The sequence below is a fragment of the Podarcis cretensis genome (genome assembly GCF_951804945.1).
Source record: "Podarcis cretensis genome assembly, chromosome: 6".
NCBI lineage: Eukaryota > Metazoa > Chordata > Lepidosauria > Squamata > Lacertidae > Podarcis > Podarcis cretensis.
In genome coordinates this window covers 47949605-47968308 of record NC_137175.1, presented here as the reverse complement: position 1 = coordinate 47968308, position 18704 = coordinate 47949605, and the positions used below count along the sequence as shown (strand labels likewise).

At 44.8% G+C, this 18704-nt stretch overlaps 1 protein-coding gene across 2 annotated transcripts; it reads right to left on the bottom strand.

The window, feature by feature from the left end:
- Positions 1-499: 499 nt before the first annotated feature.
- PI16 (peptidase inhibitor 16) lies at positions 500-18482 on the bottom strand. 2 transcript variants are annotated; one of them, XM_079980619.1, is made up of 5 exons: positions 18054-18482; positions 6231-6449; positions 4996-5105; positions 3257-3345; positions 500-2219 (listed from the first exon to the last, which is right to left on the bottom strand). In XM_079980619.1, the coding sequence occupies exons 1-5, from the start codon at positions 18225-18227 to the stop codon at positions 1378-1380; spliced, it is 1434 nt and encodes a 477-aa protein (XP_079836745.1). In that variant the 5' UTR covers positions 18228-18482; the 3' UTR covers positions 500-1377. The 2 variants fall into 2 exon arrangements, with proteins under 2 accessions (XP_079836745.1, XP_079836746.1); XM_079980620.1 differs by lacking the exon at positions 18054-18482 and adding an exon at positions 8147-8549.
- Between the last annotated feature and the right edge of the window lie 222 nt (positions 18483-18704).

Below are 18704 nucleotides of genomic sequence, written 5' to 3'. Positions count from 1 at the left end.
TAAGACAACCATCAAAGGAGAAGGCTTATCAGAACAGGAGTACTCAGGAATGGAAAACAGAAAGGCAAAATAGGGCTGCTGCCTGTAGGTGTGGGCTGCTCAGAATCTTTCCTGGGTGAGTCTGTCAGCAGATCTTCAGTATCTTTGGCACCTGGTTGTGCTTTGAAAAAACGTAAGAGAGGGGTCAGCTGAAGAGAAGAGGAACCTGCCCTGGTTCCGTGCAACAGAAACAGGAAGGGATGCAGCATGCTACCAAAACACATGGGCAAAGCTCAAAATGCAGCTATCGTGGGGTTCCAGTCTAATACATATCTCTGATATGCAAGCAGGCCTAGTCAAAAAAGTCCTCTGAAGTGCAAGGGCCATAGCCTTATGAATGAGCCTTAATAATGCTGCCTGATCAAAATACTGTGGTTTGTAGAGTTCCAATTGAAGAAAGATCTACTGTAATGAACAGAGTTGAAGAACTACAAATGCAAACACTCACAGAGGCACTCGCTTCACTTTCACATGCAAATATTTGGTCCACATGCACTTTATTTATTGATTGCTTAATGTAGCTCTTGTGCACTGAGTTTCTATAGAGACTCACATCACTCTCCCTAATCAGTCATTCATTTTCTCTCCATCCTCCTTACAAACAAGCCATATCAGTTTGCTTTACATTTCAGGTGGGCACAACCAATTCTTTGATCAACACAACTGTTTGTATTCCGAGCCACAAAGCTCCAGAGTTTGTACCAAGGGAGCACAAATTCATGTTTTGGGATCAGCTAAAGGAATTCAGTAGGTGTGCAGGCCTTTGCTTATCTTGCACAATTTGTTCAGCTTTCAAGATACAGGTTTTTTACATTATCCAGGTTTTCAAGATCCAGGTTTTTATCAGCATTTTGGGGTAAAGAATGGGTTGCCAGTGGAGAATGCAGACACCTTGTCACCAATTCACAAGCAGAATGGGAAGCCTGGGAATGACTTCCAGGCACAGTCCTGCAAATAAATAGATCCCCCATTTGTGATGCACAGAGCACAGACAAGAGGGAGGATGATCACAGGTGAGTCATTGGGTGGAATGAGGTTTCATTACAGTATGTCATGCTTGACCCTAGCAAAGCTTAAAGAGAAGGAAAGTAGGGAAAAGAAATCAGATGTGCTCCACATTCCTGAATGGGTGAAAACAGGGGTTGTGGAAATAAATTGCAACCTCCCAAGAGCATTATTGCTTGGGCAAGATTTGTACCACCATCTACAGAATTTTCAGCCACTGGCCATGCTACAGTGCTATTCCCAGCAGACTGGCAAACTCACTAAAAGGGTAGAAAGGGAAAGAGAAAGAGAAGACAGAGGGCTCAGCCTATAAATATGTTGGATCAAATACCGCTATAAACTGTTGAGCCAATAAGGCCTGGCCTTCCTAAGTGTGTTGCCCCACTTGCTATGCCTCTGCCACCGGGGAAGCGGGGAAAAGCACGGAGCATAGGGGTACCTGGAAGTCAGCTCTTTAAGCGCAGTCTTTATTTCTTCAGGGTGGCTAATCTGTTTGCATCCAAGGCAAGGGAGGCAGACAGAGATTGAAGCTGCCTTAGCTGCAGTGTTGTGAACAGGTACCTTATCTGCAGAGACCTGAGCAGCATTGCTGTGCTTGTTTATTGCTTTGGAGTAAGCTGACAAGCGATGGCGTGCAGGTGTTTTAGAGACGGGAGGCTTCTTTGGGGCAGGTAGCTTGGAGAAGAAGGGGTGCTTATGGGCTGAAAGGGGTTTGGGCATGGAAGGAGGTTTACCTGTTGATGGAAGTTTAGGGGCGAATGCAGGTTTAGGGACCAAGGGTGACTTGGGGGTAGAATGCACTGGTGTGGGGGGAGTTGAAGGTGGCTCAGGATTTTTAATGGTGGCTTCAGGTGTGGCTAAGCCACCAGACGAAGGAAATTCTGCGGAAGTGGCTTTTTCAGTTCTTGATTCTGGGTAGGGAGGACGTAGAGTTGTAGCTCCCATTGTCACCAAAGAGGAAACTGTTGCATCTGAGTTTGACAAGTCTGAAGTTAGCTCTAGTGAAGAGGTTGGCCCTTCAGCTGTTGGGGATTCAGATTCTGCTCCTGTTTGGGGACTGTCTGGTGTATCAGGTGTTGAATCTGGTGTAGTTTGCAGAGCTGGGCTTGCAGTCAAGACAGCCGTTGGCTCCGGCTTAGGCGATGCGGTGGCGTCTCCCACGTCGACACCGGATTCTGGTGGGCAAAAAGAGAGACCAGCAGAACAATCAGCAAGCAGATGCACAAAGCCACACCCTCCTCCCAGAAAACCAGTGAGAATGGAAGGCTGATATTTCACTTTTGCACAGAAGGTGAGCCCTCCTTTGAAACCAAATGTGGCCAGGATCACAGGCAGCAGATTCTAGATGCCGTTAAAGGGCAGCACATTGCCATCCATGTCTTCATAACTTGGACTGGAATGTCATTTGAATTTTCTCCCAAAGGTGCAAAAAACATCTTGGGCAGAACTCAGTGAAATGGCATATAGCATAGTACTCAAGGCATAGGACGCCCCAAGCAGAGACAGAATGCATGAAAGGAATGTCATGGCTTCCAGTGCCATCCCTACTATTAGGGTGAGGAGGTCTGTTTCAGATGGAGCAGCATTAGGGGGCAGCCAATGGTCAATTCGTAAACTTCAATGCCCAGAATTCTTTGAGGGAAAGAATCTGTTCCAAATGTGCTTTAAAGGTGTACATGGCCTGTGTACATGGCATGGAGTGACATAAGCATCCATCTGGGGACCAATAAGGGCTAAGACCTCTAGCGTGCGTGTGCTGCATAAATTCATATAAGCCAAAGTGCCACTTCCTGGTGCTATGGTAAGGACAAGAAAAGCTAGCATGTTTTAAACACACTGTCATCTCCCTGGGAGAGGAAGGGGATTAATGCTGGCAGGTCCTTGTGTATAATGGTGGTGCACTGAAGGCAGGAGGCAGGTGTTTGCAGCTGAAAGGGAAACTGTTCCTCCAAGCATCTTTGCCCATCCTTGGCAAAGCAGCAAAACAAGACGGAAGAAGGAATTTACTTCTCCTGTTGGAGAACAGCTTTGACAAGGATAATCATTGGGTGAAGGCAGCCAAGGAAATCACTACACTCCTAGGTGGCTGGATAATCTGCACCTGTCAGCCAGTGGAAATTTATTTCACAGTAACCTTGAGTGGCATTAATTTGGGGTGCAGATAAGGAGCTCTCCACCTTATCTGCTGGCTCCTCTAGTTCCACTCACTTACCACAAAGAGAGTCCTTACAGGAATAGCCATCTGGGCACATGGAACATGGAGCCCCTTCCTTGTACGGTTTGCGTCCCTTTATGTTCCCCCTGGAAGTGAAAAGTCCCAGGCGTTACCCAAAAAATTGACTAGGCATTTCCCTAAGGAAGGAGAGCATTGACACAATAGAAATAAGAATTTCATAACATTTTGTTGCTCCCTCACATTGACAGCTGCACCTAAGAACACTCTATGATCACCGTTGATGGCTTTTGCCAAGAGTTCATTTCTCCAGCATGTAACTACCTTCCCAGCTTCACTCGGAAGATGGAAGGTGGCCAGCTCAGCTAAAGAGGATGCTCTGAGGGACTGCCAAAAGGCATCAGTTATTTGGTGCCTGTTTGTGTCTCTTTTGTCCTTGATTCTACAGCCAGTAGACCTTATGAAGATGATTGGAAGTTGCCATTTTAAAATGAGGTAAAGGAAGGCAGAGAAAGGACAAAGATCATCGGGAACATACTGACCAATTTGACCCCATTTTCAGAAGCGGCAGCATCACAGATCTGTTAATCCTGGAATTAATACAAAAACCTGGTGCCAAGAGTAACTGCAGTTTAACTAAGGTTGACTCCTGAAGTGGCTCTTCATTATCTTGTATATTTACAGTACCTGTTAACTCCTGTCAGAAGTACACATACAATGAAATCCAAGTAACTGTTTGCTACCTTGATCTGTAACTATTGCTGTTATGGTGTCCACTTACCTACCCCAGATAATGATGGGCAGCAGCCCTCATAACCTCTGACCATGCTGCCTGGTCTTGATGGGAGTGGAATAACTGGAAGGCTCCACTTGGACTACCATTGCTATAGTTCCTTGTTCACAATAAATTCTATGACACGCCCCCCCCCCCCCCCCAATGATGAGAGAACAGCAAAACTCTGCAGCCAAGCTGCCAAGAACATAATGCAACAGTTCTGAAGGAGTTGTACTGACTGTCAATATGCTATCGTGCTTTGGGTGGAGCGGGGAACAGATGAATCTGTCAGTTTCAGTTTTTCTCAGTTTCTCATTTTCCTCCCCATCAGTCATTCACACTTCCATATCAGCTTGTGATTCCACCCCCACCCCACCCCAAAAAAGTCCTCATGAGAATTTCTCCTAACGTACACATTATTAAATTTGCTCAATGTACACATTTTTGTAAACCAACTTTCCCTTCTATAATATGCTATTTTCACTAATGCATTTTTATGTACACTTAACCTCAGTATTTGTATGACTTGGCTGTAAACTGCATTGCAAAATTAGGAGAACTGCAAATTGCAAAAGACACCTGGGTTTGGGTTAGGGAGATTCACTTGTAAATGCAAACTGGATTGAATTTCTCCCCCCACCCATAGTGCTTGTAGTGATATTTAAAACCCTACATGGCTTAGGATCTGGACACTTGGTGAAATGCCTTCTCCCATAACAGACCTCCCTATCTGCTAAGACCAAGGGAGGCACCCTCATGTCACTACCATAGTTTTGGGAAATTTAGTACTATGCATTATTTTTAGTATTACCACCCTCCCACCCTTCACCAGAAGAGCTCAGGGCGGCTCACAGCAATGTAAAATAAAACATCAAAAACAGTTGAAAATAAATTGCAGCAACTGCACAAGCAGGAAGAATCAACATGGTTCAAAGCACACATTCCAGCCAGGCAAAAAAACACTCAGGAAAAAACACCCCGGCCCCAACAAAATGAAACTTACGGTGGCTGATAGTTGCAGACTACCAAATGCATGTCGGTGTCATTCAGGAATTCCAGGGTTTCGCAGAACACCGTCCCACAGCCCACACGCTCACTACTTGCCCAGACCACCTATAGAAGTAAGAAAGAGCAAGTTCTGTTTGCTATTGCAGTCAGAAAAAGAATTGACAGATATTGCCACCCTAGTCTTGAAGCATTTGTATGGAAGCCACTGGTCCCCTGATGGCAGCACAGCCCATACTTTACCTCAGGATGAGAACAGAAATCATGCGGCAGTGGCGCGGCGGCAGCGGGACGCCCCATTAGCTAAAGTGGTGCTTCAGGTTAAGAACAGTTTCAGGTTAAGAACGGACCTGCAGAACGAATTAAGTTCTTAACCCGAGGTTACACTGTACATGAGAAGAGCCTGCTGGACCAGGCCAATAGCCCATTTACTCCAGCATCCTGTTCCCACAGTAGCCAGCCAGATGCCTATGGGAAGCCTGCATGCAGGACATGAGTGCTTGTGAATCCCCAGCAACTGGCAGAGGCACATCGCCTCCGACAGAGGAGGTAGAACGCAGCCATCATGGCTACTACCACCATTTCCCAGGCTTTACCCTCAGCTCTTCCCAGGATGACATAATCCAGAGGGGTTCCCTCAGCCTCCTCTCCTTGGGAGTCCTCTGGGCAGACGCTGCTGCTGCCACCCCTGGTCTCTTAGCTGCCCCCACCCCCACCCCAAAGAGAGGTGCCTCCTCACACTGCCCCACAGGAGCCTGGGACTTGTCCCCCCCCATGATCTTTATTGATTTTATTAAATATACAGCTATTCTATTCATTATTCAAAATAACATAAAATGCAAAAAGAAAGAAAGAAAGAAAGAAAGAAAGAAAGAAAGAAAGAAAGAAAGAAAGAAAGAAGAAAAGCACACTGCCCCACAGGGGCCTGGGACTTTTCTGCCCATTCTCAATAGCAAGGGCTCCCTTGCCTGCTTGCTTGCTTACTCCAAGGCTGCCTCAGCTCCTGGCAACCAGCACCCCCTGGCCAGCCCCAGAGGCACCATTTGCCTGCGGAGCTTGTAGCCAGGGCTGCTGCAACAAACAGCTGTGCAAGCTTTTGGGAAGCATAGATGAGAGAGGGCATCAGAGGAGGGAAGGAAGGAAGGAAGGAAAGATGGACAGAGGCCAGTGTTGCCCATGGCACCCCGGGATGTTATGGCACACTGGTTGAAAACCACTGATATAATCAGATACCTGTGTATAGTGACCACACATCTGCCCTTCTTGGCAGGTTAATGTTGTCATATTATAAAAGGCGTACTCGTTGTACCACTCATCCACTGCCATCTTCACATCCAGGTCGCCAGACATGGCAAAGAGGTTCTCGCCTCGCCGTCCGCGCTCCGCATTGTGTTCCCAGATGCATTTTGTTGCGTAGTCCTTGGCAAAGGCTTCCAGCTCTGGATCCCAGCTCTGAAATTAGGACAAAGCAGGACGTCACCATCACGCAGAACGGCTTCTCATACAGGCCAACCGCAGGAGTGCTTCCCACTGGAATTTGGTCAGCGTGCCTGGCCGGCCTAGCAATAGGAAGGCCTGGAGCTCAGCCCAAGGCGAGGGAGCTGTTGTCATCAGAAGGAAAAATGGGAGTCAGTCCTCAAAGCAGCTTTTCCAGCTTCAGTTATAAATGGTTTTCACATGTACCCTTCCTAATTAGCTAGTGTATCCAGATGCAGCACACTTGTTTAGAGACCTCTGAGTGGTTCAAGGCATCTGTAAGGCACAATCGCAATCATTTCTGGCTATTTGGAGAACACTGGACCTCTTCAGGTGCTTTTGCAAATACTAGTCCAAGGCAAATCTGTCTGCAATATCCATAGTGAAAATATTGCAGCATTGCTTAACCTGCTTTACTACCGAAATGGTTGAACCACAGACAGCACAAGATGCTTCTCAACCGTACAGATTACTGTATATCCATTTATATATATAAATAAATAAATTTAAAGTAGCAAAACATTGGTGTTCAGTTGACTCTTTTAGATGTGGCAAAACATTTTTAAGCCAGGGAGCTTTAAACATGCAGGATGAAGAGCTAAAATTATGGGGCAGCCACTCTAGACTGCAAGTTGGAGATTACATTTTTTAAAGGCTCCAACTCTTGGTTTGCAATAAACTACTACACCAGCAAAACAGAATTAGTGCTGTCCTCACTCTGATGAGCTAGCTTACTACAAAAAATTCATTTTTAAAAATTTACTTATTATTTATTAACTGCATTTATAGCCTGTTCTTCATCCAGAAATGCTCCCAGAGTGGTTTTTGTCAACAAAAATGACACCGTCTTTGCCTTCATGACACAAAAGGAAAAGGGGATGAGGAGGGAAGAGGAAAAACAAGCAAACCAAGGCACAACATTCTTAATGTTACAAAAGATCTTATAACAGTCAGCTAGGATGAAAAAGGGCTTCTCGGAGTTCAAAAGGCAGGCCTGTCAGACCCCAGAGAAATAGTCTAGTGATTCAACCTTCCTGGTCAGCCAGAATTTGCTGACTTCATAGGGTGAGGCTTTGGCCTTCTGGGTGACCAGATGGAACCTGCCAGCTACTTATCGCTCCTGTCACTAAAGGTAGACCTGGTGCGGTGGGCAGCTGACTCCGCCATTTCCCACTCTCTGAGCAGATTGTTTGCTACTCTTCCTCACAAGGCAGTTGTTTCTGAAATCCTCTGTGAGGATTTTATACGGAGGAGCATTAAAAAATGCTTCCCAGATGTCGTAATCTAGCACGTCAGGGAGAGGGCCGCCATCCAGGACTCTCACAGCCTACCACCTCATTTGGCATAAGGTGCAGGATGGATTCGGAGGCCAGTAGCAGAGCTGAGGTACAAAGCCCCCTCTCTCCCTTACAACCCTGCTAAGAGGAAGGTACAGTAAATATGCAGAACTCCTCCCTACTGTGAGGATAAAGTCATGCCCAGTTTAACAGCTGTGCTTGGCCAGAGCCAATGCAAACATCTGGAAAGCTTGTTACTTAACAGAGACCAACAGCTGCTTGCCAGCAGATCCCTCTAGTGCAGTGATAGACAGTCCCTTCTTATCCAGCTGAGCTCCACAGGCTACTTTAGCAGCAGCAGTTGCTAAGCAGGAAGAGCAGAGAGCGTTTACGCACAAGAGAGTGCGGTTAGGGAAGGTTACAGTACAAAACTGAGGCAATGTTTTCTTCTACTTCAAAGGAGCTGCCAGGGCTTCTGCGCTGCCATCCAAAACAGTCAAGTAAAAGCAAGAGACAGCCTTGACTAACAAATTCTGAGGCCCACCCCTCTAAGACATCTTGGAGCGAGCCGTTTGCCGCAAGGAATGGTGTGTCATCTATTTGGTCAGGAGGAGAGAGAAATTTGCTTTGGTGGAGGCAGAGGAGAAATGGTCCTGGTTCCACTTCGCTTCCAAGCGTGAAGCTATTCTTGACATGGAATCCAGCATCCCTATGGTGAATTTCCCACCCTGTTCTGGCTGCAGGTTTTGTTGAACTCAACGCACTGAGTTTCCTCTCGCCTTTCCAATGTGACAGGCAGGATTGGGGAGTTCTACAAAACAATGCAGACTGAAGGGTGGGAATCTCAGCACAGAGCTAGAACAATGCACAATGGAATTGTATGACTATGACCATGTGGAGGAAGGGGGGGGGGAAGCCCTGCTGAGTCAGGCCAAGGGCCTACCTAGTCCAGCATCCTGTTACCCAAAATGACCAACCAGATTGTTCTGCAAAGTCCACAAACAGGACATGCAGACAATAGCCTTGCATGAATTCATACACCTCTAAGTTGTCCCACTTTTCTCTAAACTAAATTGTGCCAAAATTTGTAACCTTTCCTTGCTGGAGAGCTGCTCCAGCTGCTGGATCACTTTGGCTGCCCTCATCTCTACCTTTCCCTGTCCTACAATATCCTTTTCAGAGGGGACCAGGGAAAAGAGACGGCGGAAGAAGATTGGAAGAAATTTAAGGACTATCTTAGGAAACATTGTAAAATTAATGAATATTAGAATGACGTGGGTTTAGAAGCTAAGTGGTTTTCAGTGGTATTGATTAAGTAAAAAGAAAAGAAAGGTGAAAATTAATTTGAGAATAAGGGAGAGGATTTGTTGAACTGATAATTCAGAAATTGGAATACAGAAAGGGGAGGTATGAGGAGGTCGGGGAAGTAAGGTATATGAAAATAAGGGATTGAAATTATACTTGTTTGTTGTTTCTTTTTTGTTTTTATTGCTTTTTTTGGTGTAATATTTGAAAATGTAATAAATATCTTTTTTAAAAAAAAAAAAATCCTTTTCAGAGGGGCAACAGCTTGAACCGTGCAGAATATTCCAACAATTTGGCAAATGGGCAAGCGGTGCAGATCTCTGAGCAGAGGCGATATATGCAGAAAAGGTCACACTCCTGTGAGCAACCGCCCTGCCCTGTACTAACTGCAGCTTCAGGATCAAGTATAAGGGAAGCCCCAGATAGAGTGCATTACAGTAACCACAACGTGAATTTTGGAGAAGGAAAACTCTGATCCTAAACCTCTGCTGCCTTGCAGGATATCTCCGGGAGAAGAAAAGACTAAGGTGTAAACCAGGGGTAGGCAATCTAAGGCCCGGGGGCTGGATCCAACCCAATCGCCTTCTCAATCTGGCCCGCAGATGGTCCAGGAATCAGCATGTTTTTACATTCGTAGAATGTGTCCTTTTATTTAAAATGCATCTCTGAGTTATTTGTGGGGCATAGGAATTCGTTCATATTTTTCCCAAAAAATATAATCCGGCCCCCCCACATGGTCTGAGGGACAGTGGACCAGCCCACAGCTGAAAAAGGTTGCTGCCCCCTGGTGTAAACCCCGCACAAATCTGGAGCTGAGTCCCTAAGATGGTTGGATGGTGCCTTGTATGCCTCCTTCCGGCAACTCCTGCAGTGAAGCAGGAGCATTGCTCTGCTTTCCCTTTGGACCTCCATACACCCTCACACGGTCACTCCAATGCTGCTATGATTTTTCAGTGGTTTGACTTCACCCCCGGAAGTGCATTCCATTGTCTCTCGACAACATTTTAATGCTCTCTATGTTAATATTTCATTTGGTGGATGTCAAAGTGAGATTTAAGTTCCCCATAGTTATTCTATTGTAATATCTGGTGGAGTTTTAAGGAGGAAGGTCTGAGTAAATCAAAGTATTTAAGAGACGGAGTCTCCTGTGGTTTTTAAATAAACAGCTGGAACTTTATTCAGCCCAAGTGGGATCCAGCAGTAGGTCAGGGAACTTCTCTTGAAGGTCACTTTGAGCGTAGCTAGTCTTTTTTATTGATAATTATTGTTGTTATTTTATTGTTATAATTTATTGTCCAGCCTTCACCCAAATGTCCCAGGGTAGGTTACAATAATTGAAAACAGCTTGAAACATCTGACAAGTGCAGAAACAAGGTGGGTCCTAAAAATATGCATCTCAAGGGTCAAAAAACATGTGTAATGAAGATGCCAGACACACCTCTGTGGGGAGGTTTTTGTTGCATGACTTTTGAGGATGCCAAGGAGCACATACAGAAGCAGAACAGGAATCTTCACAGTCCTGCATTGCAGATGTGAATTTTCAAACTCCCATAGGAATACATGGAGACTTAGCATATAAATACAGCAGAACAGTAGAAATCTGAGCTGCTAGCATGGACTCTCCTATCCCAACCCTGCATCACTTCATGGAAAGTACCATTTTTGAATGCATCAACATGTGGAAGTTTCAAAAAAACAAAACCTTTTTGCCAATAAAAAGGTAGCCTGTCAGGGTAAAAGTTCAAGTTCCTTTATGTGCTAGTTTTCTATTTGCAGCGAGTTGGTTATGCAAAGATCTGTTGTAAAAAGTGATTCTTCCACCTGTAGTCTGGAGTGACATAACCCATTCTCAGAACCATCTTCATCAGCCTGGTGCCTTCCAGATGTTCTTAACTAGCGCTTTCATCAAGCTTAGCCACCAGAACCATGCTGGCTGTGGCTGTGGCTGTTGAGAGATAGAGTCAAAAATATCTGGAGGGCACCAGGTTGTCAAAGACTGCTTTAGAACTTGCCACTTCATTCCCACCTCATTCTGCTACAAGGATGGAAGGCGCTCTCAATTGTGGTTCTCTCCGTTTCCCATTTTCCCAGTCTTAAATCCAGTTCTCCACATTTTGCAGCAATTGAGGATTTTTAAAATAAAAAATCATTAGCATTTTGGTGCAGATTTCTCCTAATATACGCATTTTTATATGCATTTTTTTTTACTAATGTGCACATTTTTGAAATCATTTTTTCCTAACCTCGTGCATTCTTGTGTGCTATTTTCATCGATATGTTCATTTTTACACACACTTTCCCCTAATGTATGCATTTTTATTTTTAAAAAACTGTTTCGTGAACTGCATAGCAAAATTTAGATACATGCAAATTTCAAAGGCTAGCTGCATTACGGTTCACAGGATGTTTCTCAAAGTGCAAACCTGGATTGATTTGGCTTCAAACAAGATGTCATATATGATAGTCATATGTGGGCATGGTTTGGAGAAAACAAATTCCTTAATTATACCCGCAGTCCCCACCCCCATTGCCTTTTGTCAGGCATAGGCAAACTCCGCCCCTCCATCATCCCTGACCACTGGTCCTGTTAGCTAGGGATGATGGGAATTGTAGTCCCCAACATCTGGAGGGCCAGAGTTTGCCTAGGCCTGCCTTATGTTCCTGTTTTGGCTGCTGCATCCACAGTGCAGGTTGCCCAGAATGCAGTGCTGGTAGCAGCACCTGGCACCTATGAGCCTTTCCAAGACCACCACAGGTGTCTGCCATGTCCTCACTTCCTGCCTGCTTTAATACAGTAGCACAGAGTATTACAGAATGTGCAGTTCTTTCACTGGCTGTTACAACTGCCCTGGACCTGAAAGCACTCCCCTCCCATAGTACAACATATCCCTTCACTTAAACAATATTATGACGCCCCTCCCCTTTTGATCCTGGAGAAAGCTTTGGCATGCTTGCAGGAGGCAGTTAAGTCAGGTGGACTTCACACTTGGATTTTGATCTGTGCTGGCAGAGGAAGCTGGAGATTTGGGAGTATAGCTGTCAACTTTTCCCTTTTCTTGCGAGGAATTCTATTCGGAATAAGGGAATTTCCCATTTAAAAAGGGAAGCATTGACAGCTATGTTTGGGAAGCTGGCCGCACATTTTGAGAAGGATCTTCCAAACTACCAAGGTTGTCTCCAAGCCCAGCTCCTTCAATTTACCAGAATCTCTGATAATAAACATGGCATCTGGGTCAAGAGGGAAGGTCTGCTGCCACCATCTGTGGTGGTGAAAAAATTTCGAAAAGGAATGAAAGGTCCTACTGCTACTGCTAAAAGATCAGCCCAGCCCAGAATGCTGAAGGCAACACCAACTGGCCATTTGCAAACAAGGCTGTCACATTTGGGGGCCTTGGAGAGAACAGCCTAGCTCAGTGGTTCCCAATTGGGGGTCCACATAATCTACCCAGGGGGTCCATGGCACCATTCACATAACAAAAACATTTTCAAAAGTAGGGTGTCCATGGATTGGCTTTTGAAAAACAAGGGGCCCACAGTACTTCGCTAATTGGGAACCACTGGTCTAGCTTATAGTTTTCTGGGGAGAAGGTGTTACCATTAAAACTATTAGGTCTGTGGTGCAATCATTCTCATTTTTCTTGATCAAAATAGCTTTGAAAGTTTGGAAGAACAGAAGGCCAGTTCCTGGGACACTAATTCCTCCCCCTCTGGGGCAGCCCTCTGCATAATTTTGGGGAGGGGCTGAAATGGCAGGTCCAGCTTGAGTTTATTATTCCCTTTTTCGTGAACCAGAGCCAGACTCCATATATAAGGATCCAACAGCTGGTTTTCTTGTTCCATTAGAATATAGTTTGGCACACATAACTTAATGTATATATAAAAATTTCCAAGGCAACTAGTTCTGCTGATCCAAACAAAATTGAAAAGTGTGACTTCAGAGGGGGGGGGGGTTGGGAACAGAAGAAACTGACCGCAAGTCTGATGTTAAAGGGGGGTGGAAAGCATAGGGAGAAGCCTGAAGCAGATGGAGGTAACTTTTAGTATCCACATTTTGAATAGAGAGAAGGAGCATTTCCAGAAGCAGTACTAGTACTACCACACAGGATACATCTAGGAAGTATAGCATAGGGGCTGACATAACTGAAATTATTTAAGCCCCACTGTTGCCATGTCACCTGAGCAGAACCCAATCAGTTCATTTTTTGGACTAGCAGCCATCAGCACCATTCTCATCTGTATTGCAAGTACAGTGGTACCTCGGGCTACATACGCTTCAAGTTACATACGCTTCAGGTTACAGACTCCGCTAACCCAGAAATAGTGCTTCAGGCTAAGAACTTTGCTTCACAATGAGAACAGAAATTGTGCTCCGGCGCCGCGGCAAGCAGCAGGAGGCTCCATTAGCTAAAGTGGTGCTTCAAGTTAAGAACAGTTTCAGGTTACGTACAGACCTCCGGAATGAATTAAGTACTTAACCTGAGGTACCACTGTATAATCAAACACGAGACTCCTGAGACACATCTGATAATTTCAAAAGCCTTCAGCTTGGAAGCAGCCTCACACCAGCAGGTCTTTCCCACTCTTCAGGCCAGAATTGAAACAAAATATATACACATCAGCACGTTTTGTTCCACTAAAAAGCCAAAGGGTCCGTCCAGATGAGTAGTTCTTCACATTTTCACAACGTCCTGCTGAAGGCCAGATGGAGCATATTGTTCTGGTAGTTGTTGATCTGCAACTGCTTCCAGTTTTAAAGCTACTACTTCTTACCTTAAGGTTTAAATAGCTTACAAGGCCTAGGTACTGCAGAGCTGCCTTTCTCTGCATGTTCCCTCCAGTGTTTTCTGGTTTACATCAGGAGCCATAACTGAGATGGGGTGGGTGGGTACAAGAAGCAGGGTCTGTTCAGTCATGGCACCAATGTGTTGAAATGTCTTTGCTAAGATCTGTCCGGTCTCATCTTTATATGCATTCCACCAGCTGGCTAAATGTGGGGTTTTTTTAGAAGACAGATGTTTTTCTAGCTATCGTTCCGCCAAGATTTATTATATATTGCTGTCTGATTATGGGTCTGGTTTATTGACAGGGTATTATTTTAAATGTCTTGTTGTTAGCTGATTTGAACTCAAGAACGGAGGAAAAGTGGGCTATCATTAAAAATAAATAAATCCATGACCTGCTACAGGAAATCACTTAAGGAAAAAGCACACCACATTCCATGCTCCATTACTGTTTGTGCTCCACTTACTGAGAGAACCACATACCCAAACACCAACTGCAGGAGGACATATCTAATTAAAGGGCTATGAATGGTTCTTGGCAGAATTCTTACAGCAGGGATGGGTAACCTCAGACCCTCCTGATGTTGCATGATTCCAACTCCCATCAGCCCCAGACAGCATGGCCAGTGGTTGGGGATGATGGGAGCTGTAGTCCATTAACACTTGGAAGAGCACCAGGTTAGAAAACTTCTAAAAAGTTTTAGACTCTTACTAGTTATCCTCTTCAATCAGAGCTGTTCTTTTTGTGTTTCGGTTGCACCCCTACAGTCACTCACCACAGACACCTGGTGGAGCTCATCTGCTGGCTTTTTTTGGGGGAAGCTAAACTCACCACCAGAAGGTTGGTGAAAACATAGGACAGGGCCTTGTTGGTGGCAGCACCCTGGTTATGGATCTCCTTCCCTAGGGAGGTTAGACCTGCCCCCATCCCTGGTGAGTTTTGTTTTGGCACGAGGGTAAAAACATTTTTATTCTGGCTGGGTTTTGACATTATTTTAATGTTGGTTTTAAAAGTTTGGCTCAATTCTGTTTTTGCTTTGAATTGTATTTTCTTTTCTTCTAAAGCCACCCAAAAGTGATGTAGAATATTTTAATTACTTTTAAAATAAAGTATTATTAGCATCCTGCAACAGGCAACTACACGATCTTATCTCAGGCTCCAGCCTCCTTAAAGTATCAAACGTATCAGGATGTGTATGGCTATGCTTGTACAATTCAGAAAATTCAGTATTTTAAAAGAAAACAATTGCAGTATTTCAGAAAGATATGCATATGTACAAGAACCATGAAAAGATTAATACAGGCACAGCTGAGGTATAAAAGTGAAATAAAATTAAATCCATCTGTATCAGCCTAGAAATGCCCAAGACGTACAATGCACTTGAAATGTCTTTTTTAAAGTGGTTTTTATGCTGAACAAAGCCAGCATATTTCACAATTCAACAGTATTTAGCTAAAATTTGTTTTTTCTGAATAGTACAGTATTTATTGAACTTCTAACTCATATTGTACCTACGTATACACTCGTGCTTAAAAGAAGGAATCCACCCATGTATGTTTGTAGCATCAGGTGACGTCTGCCATGGCTTCCAGGATTTTGCAATGACAGGAGACAGTTCATATATTCAGCTATGAGTCACCATGTGGGGGGGGGGGGAAACATGCAGTAAAGTTTTAGCCTGTGTGTGAATCTCCCCCAAGCAAATATGGTCCACTAAGCAACAACAACAAAGTAACTAAGGGTCAGATTATTCTTGAAGGTATTTTTGTTGGCTGTATGTTTAAGTGTGTGTGCTGGAACTTGCTTGTCCCTCCTCCCCCTCAATCCTTTTTCCTTGTGTGCCATGCCTTTCTAGAGATTGTGAGCCCGAGGGCAGGCTCTGTCTTAGTACTGATTTTCGTAAGCAGCTCTGAGAACTATTTTTTTGCTAAATGGCAGGGTACAAACGCCATAAATAAAATAAACATGATCATTGCATATCTTGCTTAGCTAACACGAATCTAAGGACCTGCTTTCCGTTGTATGATTAATCTCATCACAGAGAAGCTGAGAAAAGTGATAAACCCAAGTAAGGCTGGTGATCATTTGTCATCCCGTCACTTATCACTCACATTGAATGTGAGTCTAACTTTGGGTTAATTCTTATATTTGAAAAAAGGGTTTGTCATCTGTACACAAAACTGTATCATAATGGGGGCAGCCGTTGCTGCCAAGAAGAGATGCTGTTTAAAGTCATCCCCCGCTTACCTTGCTAAGCCATTCCCATCACCCAGGTTCCTCCAAAGCTTCTTCTACCTGCTCCAGCCATGGAAGCATCACCTGCCAGCTGTGCTAGCTAAATGGGATAGCTAAGTTCAGAGGCAGCATACAGTTACGGTATGTGCTCTTTCCCCCACGTCCTCTCTGAAAACATCACAGACACATTTGGCCAGCCACTGCAGGAGCCATCCTAGATGTGATGTGGGAGATCCCAATGGGTCAACACTTAAATGCAGGCACCAGGGAGGGGCTTGCCCATACCCCCTTCCCCACCCATGGCTAATACCAGCAGCAGGGCGGCACTTTAGATTTAGTTACAGGCATAGGAGCAAAGTTTAACCTGTCTCCCAATCACACTGCAGCTCTGATCTCCTCCCCACAGTTGCTTTATAAATCTCAAAAAGAGTCCATATTCGGGAAATCAGTTGACAGACCTGCCGTATTCCATCTACTTTGACTCTTAAGAGGTCTGGGTTACATGCAGATGAGTTACTTACTGAAGACCACAAAAAGTACAAGGCAGGGGTGCAATTCTAGCCCCAAACATTAATTCTCCGAATCATTCCCCCCCCCAAAAAAAATCCAACACATTTCCCACTGGCAAACCCCCAATCAATTCATTTACTCCCAAAGACTCACTTCTCCTGCCCCCCCCAAAAAATGGGGAAACCCCTTTTTCTCTCACCTCACTTGTGCTTGCCCAGCCTTCCCTCAGTACAGCCTGATTTCTTGTTCCTCCCTCTGCCTCCAGTTCAAAGAGGCAGGACTCAGATTTAAAATGTCCAATCAGCAGGCCCTCGGCATCCCAGCCAGGCCAGCCTACCTCCAATAAATTGCATTCTCCATCAAAACATCGTGCAGGTGGCGGTCCTTCAGCTTTCACTGCAAAGCAGGTAAGCAGCGAGTTCTCTCACCCCTTTCCTGAACCTAAACAAACCTGAATCATAGGAGGGGAAGCTGAAGCAATAAGCCCAGCAATGAAGAAATAAATTTAAAACAAAACCTTTTTGCGGGGGGTGGGGGGTGGAGATGGGTAGAAGTAGGTGTTGCGGATCCTGTCAACAATGATAGCACAGGCACTATCCAATAGATTCCTGTTGAAACTAGATGACCATGTTAACACACAGGGTCTCACTAGTAATGGTGGGCTAGAGGAAGGAGAATCATTTGTAATCAGCCATGCCAGAGTGATGTTTGAGTGCCGAGTCTCCGGCAACAGGAGCACAACCAAAAGGCAAGAGGTCTGTTTTGTGTCCCCTGAAACTAATGAGTTACAAACGTGCAGCCTGATCTTTTTTATTTTCTTTTTTCTTTCAGTATGTATAGAAGTCCAAACGATGCTCTGGTAGAATTGTGAGCTGTGCGTTCTCAGTACAAACAATAAGGGTGGGAGGGAACAGAGGAAAAGGAACTTGCCCCCAAATGACAAAGCTGCTTGATATCATAACCAGGCTCAGAATTGTGGCGGCTGGGTCCAAGATGCCTTCTTTAACTTAAACTAATTCATCACAGGAAGCTGATAAAATGCAGGTGATCCTGCCATTTGAAAAGCTCCAATGAAATGCTTAGTGCTACGGTATCTACAAAGCTCAAACTCATTTAAGGAAACAGACTTCTGAAGTTAACAGAACACCTTACACACAAATAGATCACAGTGCTTAAAACAAATATTTGGCATGTAAAAGTACACCATGGAGATCTACAGAGAAAATCAGTCTAGGTGCTCATTTCAGTTAGAACCGAAAAGCTTTGCACTTATTTGTCTCAGTCACTTACTTAGATGCAGACGCACAAAAGAAAGGGAAACTCTAAACCATCATTTTATTAAACAAACAAACAAACAAACAAACAAACAAACAAAGTTGCTCTTTCCAGAGAAATATTCTGAGCAAGAAGACAGAAAGTCTCTGAATCCCGACATTACAGCAAAGTCCAGGGCTGCCCAAGGCTCACTTACCATTTTCAGCATATCTGCAGCTGGAGGGGAAACCTTAGCCCGATACTGATTGTGCAGGTCCACGAGTAACTTCTTGTCCTCCTCTGTAAAAGAGCAGCCGAGCTCCATTGCTGTGAGCAACAGGAGGAGGAGGAGGAGGAAGAGGGGGGGAATTTGCAGGCCTGAGCTCAGCATTGTGGCACTGTCTTGTTTTAACAGCCCACGGGTCTGGCAGACAGCTTTAAATCCCTTCCCAGAGTAAGGAACACCCAAAGCCCAAGATCGCAAGGAGGAAATTTATCTTTTTATTAGAATGCCTTTCGGAGCCATAGAGGGGACACACCCATCTCACAGAGTATCACTGATGGAAGGAGAATAATGGTCCTTAAGGGACGGTCAGATGAGCCATGCCCATTCGATGAAATCAATTGTGTGCATGAAAATGATGCATCAACTGTTCCTCCAGTAAGAGGAATTCTGGCTTGAGGGGTCATGGTGCTGTAACCTGATGCTGAAGCATACCAGTAACCCTAAGCATGATCCAGCCCATTTGTGCACATAACCCACTCCTCCCCTCACTTTCCAAATAGTTTACATGTCAACCAAACTCAAAAACTACCCTCGGGGTTGTCTTCACTCATCAGCAAAATTATGCCAGACACAGTGACCGCA